A 14,647-nucleotide genomic window follows, 5' to 3' on the forward strand; every position below is an offset into this window, starting at 1 on the left:
CCTCCCCCATTTCTGAAGAAGGGTCCTGACCCGAAACGGCAGCTTTCCTGCTCCTCTGATGCTGCCTGGCCTGCTGTGCTCCTCCAGCTCCACACTGTGTTATCTCAGACTCCAGTGGTGCCTAGCATTACAGATACCAGTCTTCAGCCAATTCGATTCACTCCACCTGATATCAAGAAACAACTGGAGACACTGGATACTGCAAAGGCAGGCTCTGACAACATTCCAGCAATATTACTGAAGGCTTGTACTCCAGAACTGACCTAGGCAAGCTATTCCAGTATAGCTATAAACAAAAACAGAAATTGCTGGAAAAGCTCAGCAGGTCTGACAGCATCTGTGGAGAGAAATGTGAGTTAACGTTTCAGGTCGAGGGACCCTTCCTGAGAACAATACAGTTGCATCTCCAGTATGTAACTGTACATCTCCAGTACAGTTCAAAACTGGTTCTATTCATCAATGTGGAAAATTGCCCAGGGACGTCCGGTACACAAAAAGCAAGATAAATCCAACCCGGCCAATTACCACCCCATTATTCTACTCTCAACCATCAGTAAAGTGATGGAAGGTGTCATCAATGGTGCTATCAAGCAGCACCTGCTCAGAAATAACCTGCTCAGCGACGCCCAGTTTGCATTCTGCCAGGGCCACTCAGCTCCTGATCTCATAACAGCCTTGGTTCAAACAATGACAAAACAGTTGAATTCTAGAGGTGAGGTGAGACAGCCCTTGACATCAAGGCTGCATTCGACCTAGTGTAGCATCAAGGATCCCTAACAAAACTGGAATCAATGGGTATCAGGGGACAAAATCTCCAGTGACTGGAGTCATACCTGACACATAGGAAGAGGGTTATGGTTGCTGGAGGTCAGTCATCTCAGGTCTAGGACATCTCTGCAGGGGATCCTCAGGGTAGTGTACTAGGCCCAACTATCCTCAGCTACTTCATCACTGACATTCCGCCCATCATAAGGTCAGAAGTGGGGATGTTCACCAATGATTGCACAATGCTCAGCACCACTCATGACTCCTCAGATACTGAAATAGGCCATGTTCAAATGCAACAAGATCTGGACAATATCCAGGCTTGGGTTAACAAGTGGCAAGTAACATTCACGCCACACAAATGCCAGGCTATGATCATCAACAATATGAGACAACTGCCCCTGGACATTAAATGATGTTACCATCACTGAACCCCCCCCACTATCAACATTCTGGTGGGGTTATCAATGAGCAGAAACTCAACTGGTCTCACCACATAAACACAGTGGCTACAACAGCAGGTCAAAGGCTAGGAATACTGCAGCGAGTAATTCACTTCCTGACTCCCTATAGCCTGTCCACCATCTACAAAGCACAAGTCAGGAGTGTAATGGAATATTCCCCATTTGCCTGGATGAGTGCAGCTCCTACAACACTCAAGAAGCTTGACACCATCCAGGACAAAGCAGTCTGCCTGACTGGCGCTATATTCACTCCCTTCATTACCAACACTTAGCAGCGGTAGTATATACTATCCACAAGATGCACTGCAGAAATTCACCAAAGATCCAGGGTGCACGGTGGCTCAGTGGTTAGCACTGCTGCCTCACAGTGCCAGGGACCCGGGTTCGATTCCACCCTCAGGCGACTGTCTGTGTAGCGTTTGCTCACACTCCCCGTGTCTGCGTGGGTTTCAGCTGGGTGCTCCAGTTTCCTCACACAGTCCAAAGATGTGCAGGTTAGGTAGATTAGCCATGGGATATGTAGGGTTACTGGGATAGGGTAGGGAGTGTGTGGATCTGGGTGGAATGCTCTTTGGACAGTTGGTGTGGATTTGATGGGTCAAATGGCCTGCTTCCACACTGGACAGATGACTGTATGATTTTAACTTACCCACTACTGACGTCAAGCTCGCAGGTCTATAGTTCCCTGGATTTTCCTTACCACCATTCTTAAATAATTGCACCACATTAGCCAACGTCCAGTCTTCTGGCACATCACCCATGGCTATCGAGGATATAAATAATATCTCAGCAAGGGGCCTTGTAATCTCTTCCCTAGCTTCCCACAAACATCAGGGATACACCTGATCAGGTCCCGGGAATTTATCCACGTTAAGACATCCAGCAGCTTCTGTAATATGGAAACTTTTAAGGGTCGATAACGAGGGGACACATTCCTAAGGTGAAAGGCAGGAGGTTTAGATGGGGGTTGAGGAAAATGTTTTTCATCTAGAGGATGGCGGGAATCTGAAGTGCACTGCCTGGGAGGGTGGTTGAGGTGGGTAACCTCACAACGTTTAAGAAGTAGTTGGATGAACATCTGAAATGTCATCACACACAAGGCTATGGGTCAATGCTGGACTGTGGGACTCGTGTCAACAGTAGTGTACTTTTAGGTAGTATAGACATGATTGGCTGAAGGCTCAAACAAGGTAAAGAAATATACCATTACTGAGGGGATGCTGAGTGCTTTAGAGAGAGAAACCTCAGTGTGAACGTCCACAGATCCCTGTAGGTAGGAAGACAGGTTGATAGGATGGTAAAAAAGATAAATGGAATACATCCCTTTACTAACCAAGTTATAGATTATAAGAGTTTGAAGTTGTATTGGAACTTTACAAATAATCAGTAATGCCACAACTTGAGTACTTTGTGCAATTTTGGTCATCTCATCACAGAAAGGATGCAGTTATACTTGACAGGGTATAGAGGAGATTTATGCAGATGTTGCCAGGACTGGTAAAATGTAGCTATGAGGAAAGATTGGGTAGGCTGGAAGTGTTCTCCTTGAAACAGGAGGCTGAGAGGTGCTTAACTGAAGTGCACAAGTTGTCTGGAACTCTGTGCCTAGAAGGGCAGTAGAGACAGCAACCCTCGACTCATTTGGAGTGGGATTTTTTTTCTTTCTGAAGAAGGGTCTAAGCTCGAAACGTCAGCCTTCCTGCTCCTCTGATGCTGCTTGGCCTGCTGTGTTCATCCAGCTCTACACCTTGTTAACTCATTTGGAGTGTCTGGTTAACTTGCTGACCAAATGCTGGAAAGTTGATTAGACTGGGCAACTGCTTTTTTGGCCAGCTCAAACACAATGAACCAGGTGGCCTCTTTCTGTGCTATAAATGTCACCTTATTACATATCCGCAGTGCACCACCATCTGCCTGGTCACCATCTATTCAAACCAATACTGATAGCAGTAATTACACTTCATCATGAAATCTGTATCAAACTGCCCAGTCAGCTGAATCTATCCTTAGCTTGTAATCCTCAGCCTTTCTTCCTTCCCTGCAGCCTGAGTGGGCATTGAATATTTTAATCAAGTGATCTGCAGGACTGTTACATATTTCTGTTGTGTGGCCTCTGCTGACACACATTGAACTTTTACACAGGTGTGGGGGTTGGTTGGTTTCTTCCGTTGGAAGGTCAGGTGACCAGATCAGTTACAAAAGAATTTCATGTCTCTTGGTCGTTTGTCCATTGATGTTCGGCAGTAAACAATAATCAACCTGCACCAGGTTACGATATCCAACCTGACCACCAACTATTTTATGATCTCAGATGCAAATACTAAATTGTTATGATCTGGTTAAGGACCATTAAGCTTTTATTTTTTTAAGCAGGCAAAAGATTATTTCCATAGTACTTGCTAAGATAATAAAGTCACAAGATTATGCACTTGAACAATCAAATTAGAATAGTAATACAGCCTACAACATATGTACACCTTATTTCTACCAACCAGAAATGACATGTGCGAACCCTGGGTTACTGTGACCAAATACACATCAAATGCCAGTGTGATCAAGATAGTTTGATAGATTTCTTGGTAATTGCCCCAGACATTAATTAATGACACTATGCATCATCAAATCTCGTCAAACCTCAATGGATTGCAATTTTTCACATTTGCTAAATTAGCCTCGACAGCCCCAATCCATCATGGAGTCCTTCAACTACTGCTTCTATTGTAGTTGATCGCCTTTCTTCTCTGGGTCTGGACAACCTCGGACTCCAGTACTTCATTCCAGCATTGATGAGTCGTTAGAATTCCAGCTCTCGACTGAGGGCTAGCTTCACCGAGTCAGCCTGCCCCTAGATTTTTACCTGAGAACAACGACACCAAGCAAATGGATCTGAGCTTTTTAACCCCCATGTTCTCAGTCGCACTGAAGTATTACTACTCATAAGTTCTTCTGAACCTTTCATGGCTTTTTTAACATAGAACCAGTTCTTCACTCCCCAGAGTTAGTTTGAATCCTGACTGCACAGAGCTTATCAACTGCTCTTGATTTCTTCCCTGCAGGACTCCTAAAAATCAGTATTCCAAGCATGGAGCATGCCCTGTTTTGTGCTACTGAACTGTGTCACTGGAACTACTTTTCAGTAACCCCTGAGCTGTTCTGACCTATCAAAAAAAACTTTGAATAACTCCATCCCTGATTGCAGGGTTGAACTCAATGTTCCTACCTAATATGTTTAGAATGATTTGCTCTCTGATCATTATTACATTTGCACAGAATACTAGAAATGGATTTCAACAGAACCGACAAACCTTTAAATGAAATACCTTCAATATTTAATCGTACTGTTGTTTACACTAATTCATTTCACAACTGAAAAGTGCAAACTTCAGATCACTCTGGGATGGAGGGCAAGAAAATAATTGGACTGCAGAGTTTTAAAATTTATTAATGGGATATGGACGTCGTTGGCTGGCCAGCATTTATTGCCCATCCCTAGCTGCGCTTGAGAAGGTGATGATGAGCTGCCTTGAACTACTGCAGTCCACCTGTTGTGGATTGACCCACAATGCCCTTAGGGAAGGAATTCCAGGATTTTGACCCAGTGACAGTGAAGGAACAGGGATATATTTCCAAGTCAGAATGGTGAATAGCTTGGAGGGTAACTGGAAGGTGGTGGTGTTCCTTTGTTTCTGCTGCCCTTGTCCTTCTAGATGGAAGTGGTTGTGGATTTAGAATGTGCTGTTTGAGGATCATAGAACTGTAGAATCCCTACAGTGTGGAAACAGGCCCTTCGGCCCAACAAGTCCACACCGACGCCCGGAGAATCCCAACCAGACCCATCTCCCTGCAACCCACCTAATCTACATATCCCTGAACACTATGGGCAATTTAGCATGGCCAATCCACCTAGCGTGCACATCTTTGGACCGTGGGAGGAAATCGGAAGAAACCCTCGCAGACGCGGGGAGAATGTGCAAACTCCAGTCCCAGCAGTGTGAGGCAACACATGCATTTGGAAAGGCAAGGACTGATTAGGGATAGTCAGCATGGCTTTGTCCATGGGAAATCACGTCTCACTAGCTTAACTGAAGTGACAAAAAAGATTGAAGAAGGCAGAGCGGTGGACATTACCTATTTGAACTTCAGCAAGGCATTCGGCAAGGTTCTGCATGGTAGACTGGTTAGCAAGGTTACATCTCAGAATCCAGGGGAGCTAACCAACTGGAAACTAAATTGGCTTGAAGGTAGGAGACAGAGGGTGGTGATGAAGGGTCATTTTTCAAACTGGAGGCCTGTGGCCGCAAGGATCGGTGCTAGGCCAACTGCTTTTCATCATTTGTATAAGTGATGTGGATGTGAATATAGGAAGAATGCTTAGTAAATCTGCAGATGACACCAAATTGGTGGTGTAGCGGACAGTGAAGGAGATTATCTCAAAGTATAATGGAAACTTGATTAGATGGGCCAATGGGCCTCAGAGTGGCAGATGGGGTTTAATTTAGATAAATGTGATGTGCTGCATATTGCTAAGGCAAACTAGGGCAGGACTTATACAGTTAGTGGTAGGGTCCTGGGTAGTGTTGCCAAACAAAGAGACCTAGGGTTGCAAGTGCATAGCTCCTTGAAGGTGGAGTCGCAGGTAGACAGGGTGGTGAAAGCAGCATTTAGTATGCTTGTCTTCATTGGTGAGTGCATTGAGTGCACCAGTAGGGATGTCATGTTGTGGCTATACAGGAAATTACTCAGACCACTTTTGGAATACTGCATTCAATACTGCATGGATAGGGTGAATAGCCAAGGTCTTTTTCCCAGTGTAGGGGAGTCCAAAATTAGACGGCATAGGTTTAAGGTGAGACGGGAAAGATTTAAAAGACACCTAAGGGGCAACTTTTTCCACGCAAGGGTGGTGCATGTATGGAATGAGCTGCCAGAGGAGGTATTGGAGGAGGGTACAATTACAACATTTAAAAGGCATCTGGATGGGTACATGAATAGGAAGGGTTTACAGGGATATGGGCCAAATGCTGGCAAACAGGATCAGGTTAGGTTAGGTTAGGATATCTGTTTGGCCTGGATGAGTTGGACTGAAAGGTCTGTTTCTGTACTGTATAACTCTGTGCACCCTGTCCATGCCCTCAATCTTATGCACCTCAATCCAGTCACCCTCAACCTTCTCTGCTCTAAATAAAAGCTTATCCAACCTCACTTCATAGCAAAAGCAGTCCAGCAATATCCTGGCGAATCTCCTCTGAACCCCTTCCAGCGCAATCACATCCTTCCTGCAGTGAGGTGATCAGAACTACACATACTATTTCAGCTGTGGCTGAACCGAAGTTCTGCACAGCTCCAACTGGCTAAATTCCTAAGCCACTTTGCTGCCAACCTGACTGGTACCACAAGAGCAAGGGGAAGGAATTGTTCACACTCAGTAGCAAAATTTAGCAGAGAAAGCTTCATGCCCTTTCACTCAGTGTCACATTCAACTGAAACAATGCAACTCAAGATAAGGAGACCAATCTGACTAAAACATTCAAAGCAGCACAGCCCTATATGCGTGCTATGCATTATTTCACTATTTCAGATGCATTACATTAAGCTATATAAAATATACAGCAAAGAAAGAGGTCATTCAACTCAATTAGTTAAGTTCCTCTACCTTACCTAACCTCAACAATTCAATATTATTTTTTAATTCCTTTTTCTCTACGCTACCGACTTGCACAACTGTGACACCTTCTATGATGTCACTATTGCTGATGTCTCCCAGAATATGTCCAGCCAGAGATGGCAACCCAGTTCTCAGATCTTTTTACGTGGATGACTTTTTTTTTTTTAAGAAGGCTCTAGTCCCAAGAGCTGACCTCCAATATTGATCACATTGGTCATATTGATAAGGAATTGCTCTGTCTAGTTAGACTATTGACAAGAACATGCCAAAAACATCGAAAGCATACGATAGACACTCCAATCCCGCAATAAAAATAAAATCAAGTTTGTTGTTTGTTGTAAGAAATTGAAAAATAATGCCACATAACAGTGCAGATAGAAATACTATAAGTTCAAAATTTCACTCTGTACTTATTCATCCTGACTTACTAATGCCAGTTGTTAAATTAAGTAGAATGTATTTCAATTCTCCAGGGACAACATTCTACTCTTTGAGCACAAAGAAGGGCGGGAAAATCACGTCCAACGGCTACGTACCTGTAATAGTCGTACAACTCAACAAAGACAGCGAGGTCTTCCAGAGATATGGCATTCTTCTCCCAAAATGGAATTCCAGTTAGCTGTCTAACAAGGTCTCCAAGCAGACTTTTTGACTTCTGCACTCTCTCTAGGTACCGCGGTTCCTTTGTAAACAAATCCTCCAAGGTACGAAGGCTTCCATCTATGGTCCGATTCAGATCTTGAGTACTCTCAGAAACCTGCGTATAAACAAAACACGAGATCAAAAAAAAGAAAATATTTCAAAGTTGGTAGGCTATTCTTTGAATTTCTTTCCACCACATCTATACAGCAATAAAGGCTGCAGTTTCCCTTTATGACAAGGAGTAGCAGGATTTGCAACATGGACGTAAACTTATGTACTTTTCTTTAATTAGGACTCATACTGACTGCGCATTAAATGATTCAGTATGGTCTGGTCTGCTGGTATTCGGTTGTAATTTGACTTGCCGTGGTCAGCGTTTGTCTCAAAAGGCACTTCACAAAACCTATCAATGTGACAATGTTAATGAAATATCAGTACATACACATTTCTGAACAATTCAGTAGAAACCTTTTGAAAAAGCTTTGTGAAATCATGTGAGGAACTGAGGCAACCACAAAGGCATTTCAGATATTGGTGCTTTGAATACTGGATCCAATTTGACTAGATTCGCTGTCAGTTCCAATTTTCTGGAAGTCTGAAATGTCAACAGCCCAAAAGTAAAAACCAAATTCTTTTAACGACATACTGAAGTATGAGACTCTGCCACATGTTGGCATTCAGAATTTGCCCAAAGAGGCCCTTGCATAATGCAAAAGAAAATCACTACTGCATCAAATCCAACTCCCAAGAGGTTAGGAAGCATAGGAACTGTCCATTCAGCCCCTCGAGAATGAACCAACATTCAAAGAGATCATTGCAGAACTGCAAATTGACTTCATTTCTCTTTTCTGAAATTTTTAACTGACCTCAACGATATTTTGGGGAAGTGTGTCCTAAATTTCCATTGTCCACTTGAGATACAGGACAACATTCCATTAACCTTTTTAATTACGAATGCAGTAGATACAAATTAAACTTTTGTAAAAGATGCCTGCACACAAGTTGAGACAATAAAAAAATAGTCTGGCATTTGAGATTCACACTCATTGCATGTCTACCCACTTTACTGTACAGAGCCAGTGCTAAGCTAAGCTAATGAATTCCCTTTTTAAGAGGCTCATTAGTTTAGATATAAAATCATGGAATCCTATATACAATACAGAAGAAGCCAGTCAGTCCTTCAAGTGTGTACTGTCAAAAATACTCTACCCCAGCTTCCCATTCTAGGCCCATAACTTTCAACGGTATGACACTTCAAGTGCTCATCCAAGCATTTTTAAAGGTTGTGAGATTACCTACCTCAACTACCTGCTCAGGCAGTGCATTTCAGAACCCACCACACTTTGATGAAAAAAAAAAGTGTCTTAAATCCACTCTAAACCTCCTGCTTTTCACTTGAAAATTATGACCCCTTGTTATTAATCCTTCAACTAAGGGAACAACTGTTTTCTATTCACTCTATCCACGCCCTTCATAATCTCAATCTTCTCTGATCCAGACAAAATAATACAAACTTATTGTACCTTGTGTTTAGTTTATTTTATATTTTGGTAGCTTATTATATGCTCCACCCCAGGCAACACCCTGATGAATCTCCTCTGTAAACAAGGCAAAGGAATATACGATAAACTGTAGGTCACTGGGAAGCACTAAGGATCAGAGGGATCTTGGTGTGCATGTTCACCAGTCCCTTAAGGTATTAGGACAGATGTATCAAGTGGTTAAAAAGCCATATGGTGTACGTGCCTTTATTAGCCAAGGGATAGACTTTAAGAGCAGGGAGGTTATGCTGGAACTGTATAAAATGCTGATTAGGCCAGGGCTAGGGTATTGTGTACCGTTCTGGAATCTACATTATAGGAGGAGTGTGAATGCACTCGAGAAGGTGCAGAGGAGATTTACCAGAATAGATGAGCAGGAGGCTGGAAGAACACAGCAAGCCAGGCGGCATCTGGAGGAAAGGAAAAGTCAACGTTTGGTTATTACCCTTCTTCAGGACTCATCAGGATGTTGCCTGGGCTAAAAAGTTTCAGTCATTAACAGAGATTAGACAGATTTATTTCTTCACACCAGAGGAGATTGAGAGGAGATATGACTGAGATGTATAAAATTACGAGGGACGTAGAGTAGACTGGAAGAAACCTTTCCCATTAATGAAGAGATCAATGTTCAAGGACATGGAATTAAGGCAAGGAGAGTTTAGAGGAGATCTGCGGAAAATCTTTTTCACTCAGAGGCTGGTGGGAATCTGGAACTCAGCGCCTGTAAGGGTGGTAGAGGCAGAAACCCTCATAACATTTAAGCAGTATTTAGATGTGCACTTGCAATGTCAAGGTTTACAAGGCTATGGACTAAATGCTGGAGAATGGAATTACCAGAGTTAGATGGTTGTTTTTGACTGGCCAGGATGTGATGGGCAGAATGACCTTTTTCTGGGCTATGGATCTATTTGACTGTATGGCACCCCTCCAGTGCAATCACATCTGTCCTATAGTGTGGTGAAAACTGCACATAGTACTCCAGCTGGGGCCTAACTCAAGATCTGTACAGCTCTAGCAAAACCCTCCTGCTCTTATAATCTGTGCCACGATTAACAAAGGCAAGCATCCCATATGCCTGCTTAACTACCATATTACCCTGTTCAGCCACCTTCAGGGTGCTGTGGACAAGTAACCCAAGATCCCCCTGTTCCTCTGAGTTTTCTTGTTTCATGCCATTCACTGGGTACTCCCTTCTATTCTTCCTGCTTCAAAAGTGCATCACCTCGCAGTTATCAGAATTAAATTCCGTCTGCCACTGATCAGCCCATCTGACCAATTCGATTCTATTCTCCTCTAACTTAAAACCTTCATCACTGTCAACCACCTGGCCAATCTTCGTGTCAGTTACACATGTACTTATCACTATGACACTTCCCCAATTCATATTCTCATCTATGTCATTTATGAATATCACAAACAATAAGGGACCCAGCACTGATCCCTTTAGAAAGTCACTGGACACTGGCCGCCTGTCACATAAACAGCCTTCTGCCAACAACATTTGTCTCCTACAACTAAGCTAATTTTGGATCCAACTTGCCAAGTTACCCTGGTCCCATGAGCTTTTATCTTCATCGACAAGATCCCACATGGGAAATTGATAAAGGCCTTCCTGAAATCCATATAAACTACAACAACTACATAACTCTCATCGAGGTACTTGGTCATCTCAAAAAATTCATTAAGCATGACCTCACTCTGACAAGACATGCTGACTATCCCTGATCAAACCTTGCCTCTCTAAATGGAGAGAGATTTTCTCCTTCATTATTTTCTCCAACAGTTTCCTTACCATTGATGTGAGACTCACTGATCTATAGTTCCCTTGTCTATCTCTACTACCCTTCTTGCAACGTGGAACCACATTAGCTTCTCCTCCAATCCTCTGGACCTCCGCTGAAGCAAGGGATGATTTTTAAAAATTGAGTCTGGACCCCTGTTATTTCCTCCCTCATCTCCCACAGCAGCCTGTGATACCAGTCTCTGGGATCAAGAAATATGTCCACATTTAAACTCATCAAAATCTTCAATACCTCCTTGTTTCTTATATCAATGTGCTCAAGAACTTGAGAGTCCATCTTCTCAAATTCTGTACTTTCATCCTCCTTCTCCCAAATAAAGTGATGTACTCATTTAACACTCTAACAGTGTCCTTCGGCTTCATGTGTAGATTTCCCCCTTCGTCCCTAGTGGGCCCTACTCTTTCGCTAGTTATTCCCTTCCTCTTGATATACTTGTACAGTATCTTGAGATTCGCTCTAATCTTGCCCACCAGTGCTTTTTCATGCCCACTGTTTGTTCTCCTAATTGCTTTGAGTTCCCTCCTGCACTTTCTAAAGTCCTCTACAGCCTCCATGGTTTTGCATTTTACATGTCTCTCTTTTCATTTTTACCCAGTCCCATTGTTCCTAGATATCCATGGCTGCCTGAGATTGTTGCCTCCACATTTCACCCTAAAGGGAACATGTTAGGTCTATATTCTTGAGTAACTTTTAGAATGCCTCCTACTGTTCTGCTATTCATTTACCCTCAAAATCTGCATTACCCCAATCTGAATTCATATTTTGGAGATCGTCTTTTACTTTTTCCAATAACAACGTATCATCATTAAAATGCTCCCCCACTGTCACCTCAAACAGCTGTTCAGTTTGCTTCCAAGAATTAGATTCCACACTGCTCCATCCCTTGTAATACCACGTACACATTGATAAGAAGCAGCTTAACAGAATAGAAGAGAACAGAATATTCCTTCATTGTCTCATATACTCAATGAATATAGTGAAAAGTTTATACAACGCCAATCATAGCGCTAACTTAGATACAAAAGTACACAGGCACAGCTTCTTTAGTTACAAGATTTTGTAGACAATACAGAAGTAAGATGTCCAGTATTACAGAAAAGAGTTCAGTACAGCGACCATGCTGGCACTTAGCTTCCAGTCTGCACTGGGTCCCGGCTCCACACTGCACCGGTGGTACGACATGCCAGGCCAGAAGGCAGCTGTGCCAGACCAGGTCACCACACCATGCCGGGATGCTCCTGCGGGAAGAGGCCACGGCAGGAGGCCTGAAGGCATATATTTCTGGTATATATTTCAAGGAATCTAACCCCTCTAAACACTGAGCATTTTGGTTCTCCAAATTACTATTTAGTGTAGTTCAAATCCCCTAATACAATTACCCTATTATTATTTTGACATATCTTAGAGATATGGCTAAGATTTATAAATTAAGATCACTTAGCCTTTTAAATAGCTGCCCAAATAACATGCAATCAGACAGGAAAGGGGAGTCATGGTTGGAACACAGGCAAAAGGACTTAAAGCTATTTTGGTTAGGAAGGTGACTCATTAGAACAGGATACTATAACTTGCTCATTTTTATATTAAGTTATACTGATGTAAATATGCAAAATCCTACAACATGTTGATCTTAATATGAAATAAAGCAACTTAATGATTTGTGCCAATCTTCATTTCTCCTTGTATACTTCCTCAGGCTTTCTGAATTACTACATATATAGAAGATGGTTTTGTTTCATCCTCAGATTATGCTATTGTTCAAGTAATGTACTGACTAGATAAAATCAAGTGAAAGAAGTATAGGTTACTTAAGGAAATAACTGAAGCGGGGAAGTTATCTGTGGCAGATCCAAATCATTGAATCACGGAATCAGAATCCCTACAGCATGGAAGCAGTCCAAGTAACTTGTAACAGGATAGAGTCATTCATGGTTATAATGTTGAAAGCCAACTGCAGTCACATGCCAATTCTGAAAAAAGACACCACTAGTCTCTCAGTCACCATTTAATAGGATTGGAAGGAGCATCATATTCCTTTGTTAATTTTCTTGCCTGCTATTCACTTCAACCAAGCCTCAAGAATACTTATTTGAACAGTACTCTTGATCCAAATGTTTATTACCTACTGGAAAATGATTTTTACTCCAATTTGAAACTTTTGCAGGATTCTATACTGAAAATAAAACAGAAAAATTCATTTTGCAAGCTTTTCATCTTAATATCTCAAGAAAATAAATGGAGTTTAAAAGGTAAATGTTTCTGCTACTGCCAAATTTTGCTTATTTCAGTACCTGCTAGGTTTATGTAACTTTAAATTTGATTATACTTAAACAATGACAAATTTAAAATACTGAATATGGCTCTAATATTATTAAATGACTTTTCCACAATTTAATGCTACATTAATCCTCCCTTTAATGTCGATCATAAAGCATTCCTTAATACAGAGAAACTGCAGTTAATTATTTTTGGCAGAAAATCCATGTTGCACAACCTGTTACCGGAAGAACAAAAATGCAACTAACAGAAGCTTTGAAACATCATTTAAAATTAGTGCTATTGCACCTAAAAATGTAGCATCACAATCAGAGAAACTTTTAACCAATACCAAATATGAACAACACATCTCACAAATAAACTCCTTAAATAAACTCTCAGTATAATGTTCAACACTGTCTGTGGCAGACGATAACAAACCAGATGGCTAGTGCAAATTCTCTCCATTTTATGACCTTCAATAACAAAATATCAGAATTTCTCAACTTTACTAGATGCAGTTTTACTCTTGCCATTCTAACTTCCAATAAAGTAATCAGGTTATTGAACTACGATATTGTTCCATAATTCAACCTTGCTATACTTGAAATTGAGCACCTAATTCTGAATTATCATGCTGTATACACTCAATGGTTTGTACAAATGGCATTTATTTCAACGACAAATCACCGACATGCAACATAGATGCAGAAATGAAAAAGCACAGAATAAATAAATGTCAATTGGGCTATCAGTATATGATGTACATTACTGATCTGCGCAAATACTCTGAATTGCAAAAGTGATGAAGCAAACCTCCACAATTCAGTTCAACTACTGCCCACATTGTTACCTGTGCTGCATAGGCAAACCTCAACAACATAGGAACCCACTTCAATTAAGTGTATTGAACTTCAAATTCCTATCCAATCAGATACTTACATCAGTGTAAAAACTTTTACAATCATTTTACCAATTCTTTCAAAACAATTATGAACAAGCAATCAAATTATGAATATTAAAAGGCAAGCTTCAAGCCTAAGTCCCTCTCCTGAGAGTCATACAACACAGAAACAAGCCCTTTGGTCCACCATGTCTCTGCTGACACAGACTGACTCCACGTCCTCCTTCAAGGATCTCCCTAAAATGCAATCTTGAAACCAACATTTTGTTCACTGCTCCGAATAAATCTTTCAGGACACAATATTAGAGAGTATGTTATGTTAAATGAAGGAGGTGGGTCACTTCAATTCTTCAGATTATTCAGGTATGCAGGGTAGTTTGATCTTAGTAGGAAAATAGGTCGGCACAACATCGTGGGCTGAAGGGCCTGTACTGTGCTGTGCTGTTCTATATTGGCAGCTTGCAGGTACACCATGCAAAACTCATCCACGACAACAGAAGCAGGAGTGTACCAGCAGGCAGGAAGGTGGTTTGAAGTGTGATTAAAATTGAATCAGAGATAGCAGGAACTGCAGATGCTGGAGAATCTGAGACAACAAGGTGCAGAGC

At 41.7% G+C, this 14,647-nt stretch overlaps 1 protein-coding gene across 5 annotated transcripts in view; it reads right to left on the reverse strand.

The window, feature by feature from the left end:
• Positions 1-14,647, reverse strand: part of ttyh3a (tweety family member 3a) — a 237,293-nt gene that overhangs the window by 103,015 nt on the left and 119,631 nt on the right. For all 5 annotated transcript variants that reach the window (XM_048609585.1, XM_048609583.1, XM_048609584.1 and 2 more), the window contains exon 4: positions 7,431-7,651. In XM_048609585.1, the coding sequence (XP_048465542.1) occupies positions 7,431-7,651 (221 nt within the window). The remainder of the gene's footprint in view (positions 1-7,430; positions 7,652-14,647) is intronic.

Source organism: Rhincodon typus, chromosome 21, assembly GCF_021869965.1.
Source record: "Rhincodon typus isolate 14 chromosome 21, sRhiTyp1.1, whole genome shotgun sequence".
Taxonomy (NCBI): Eukaryota; Metazoa; Chordata; class Chondrichthyes; order Orectolobiformes; family Rhincodontidae; genus Rhincodon; species Rhincodon typus.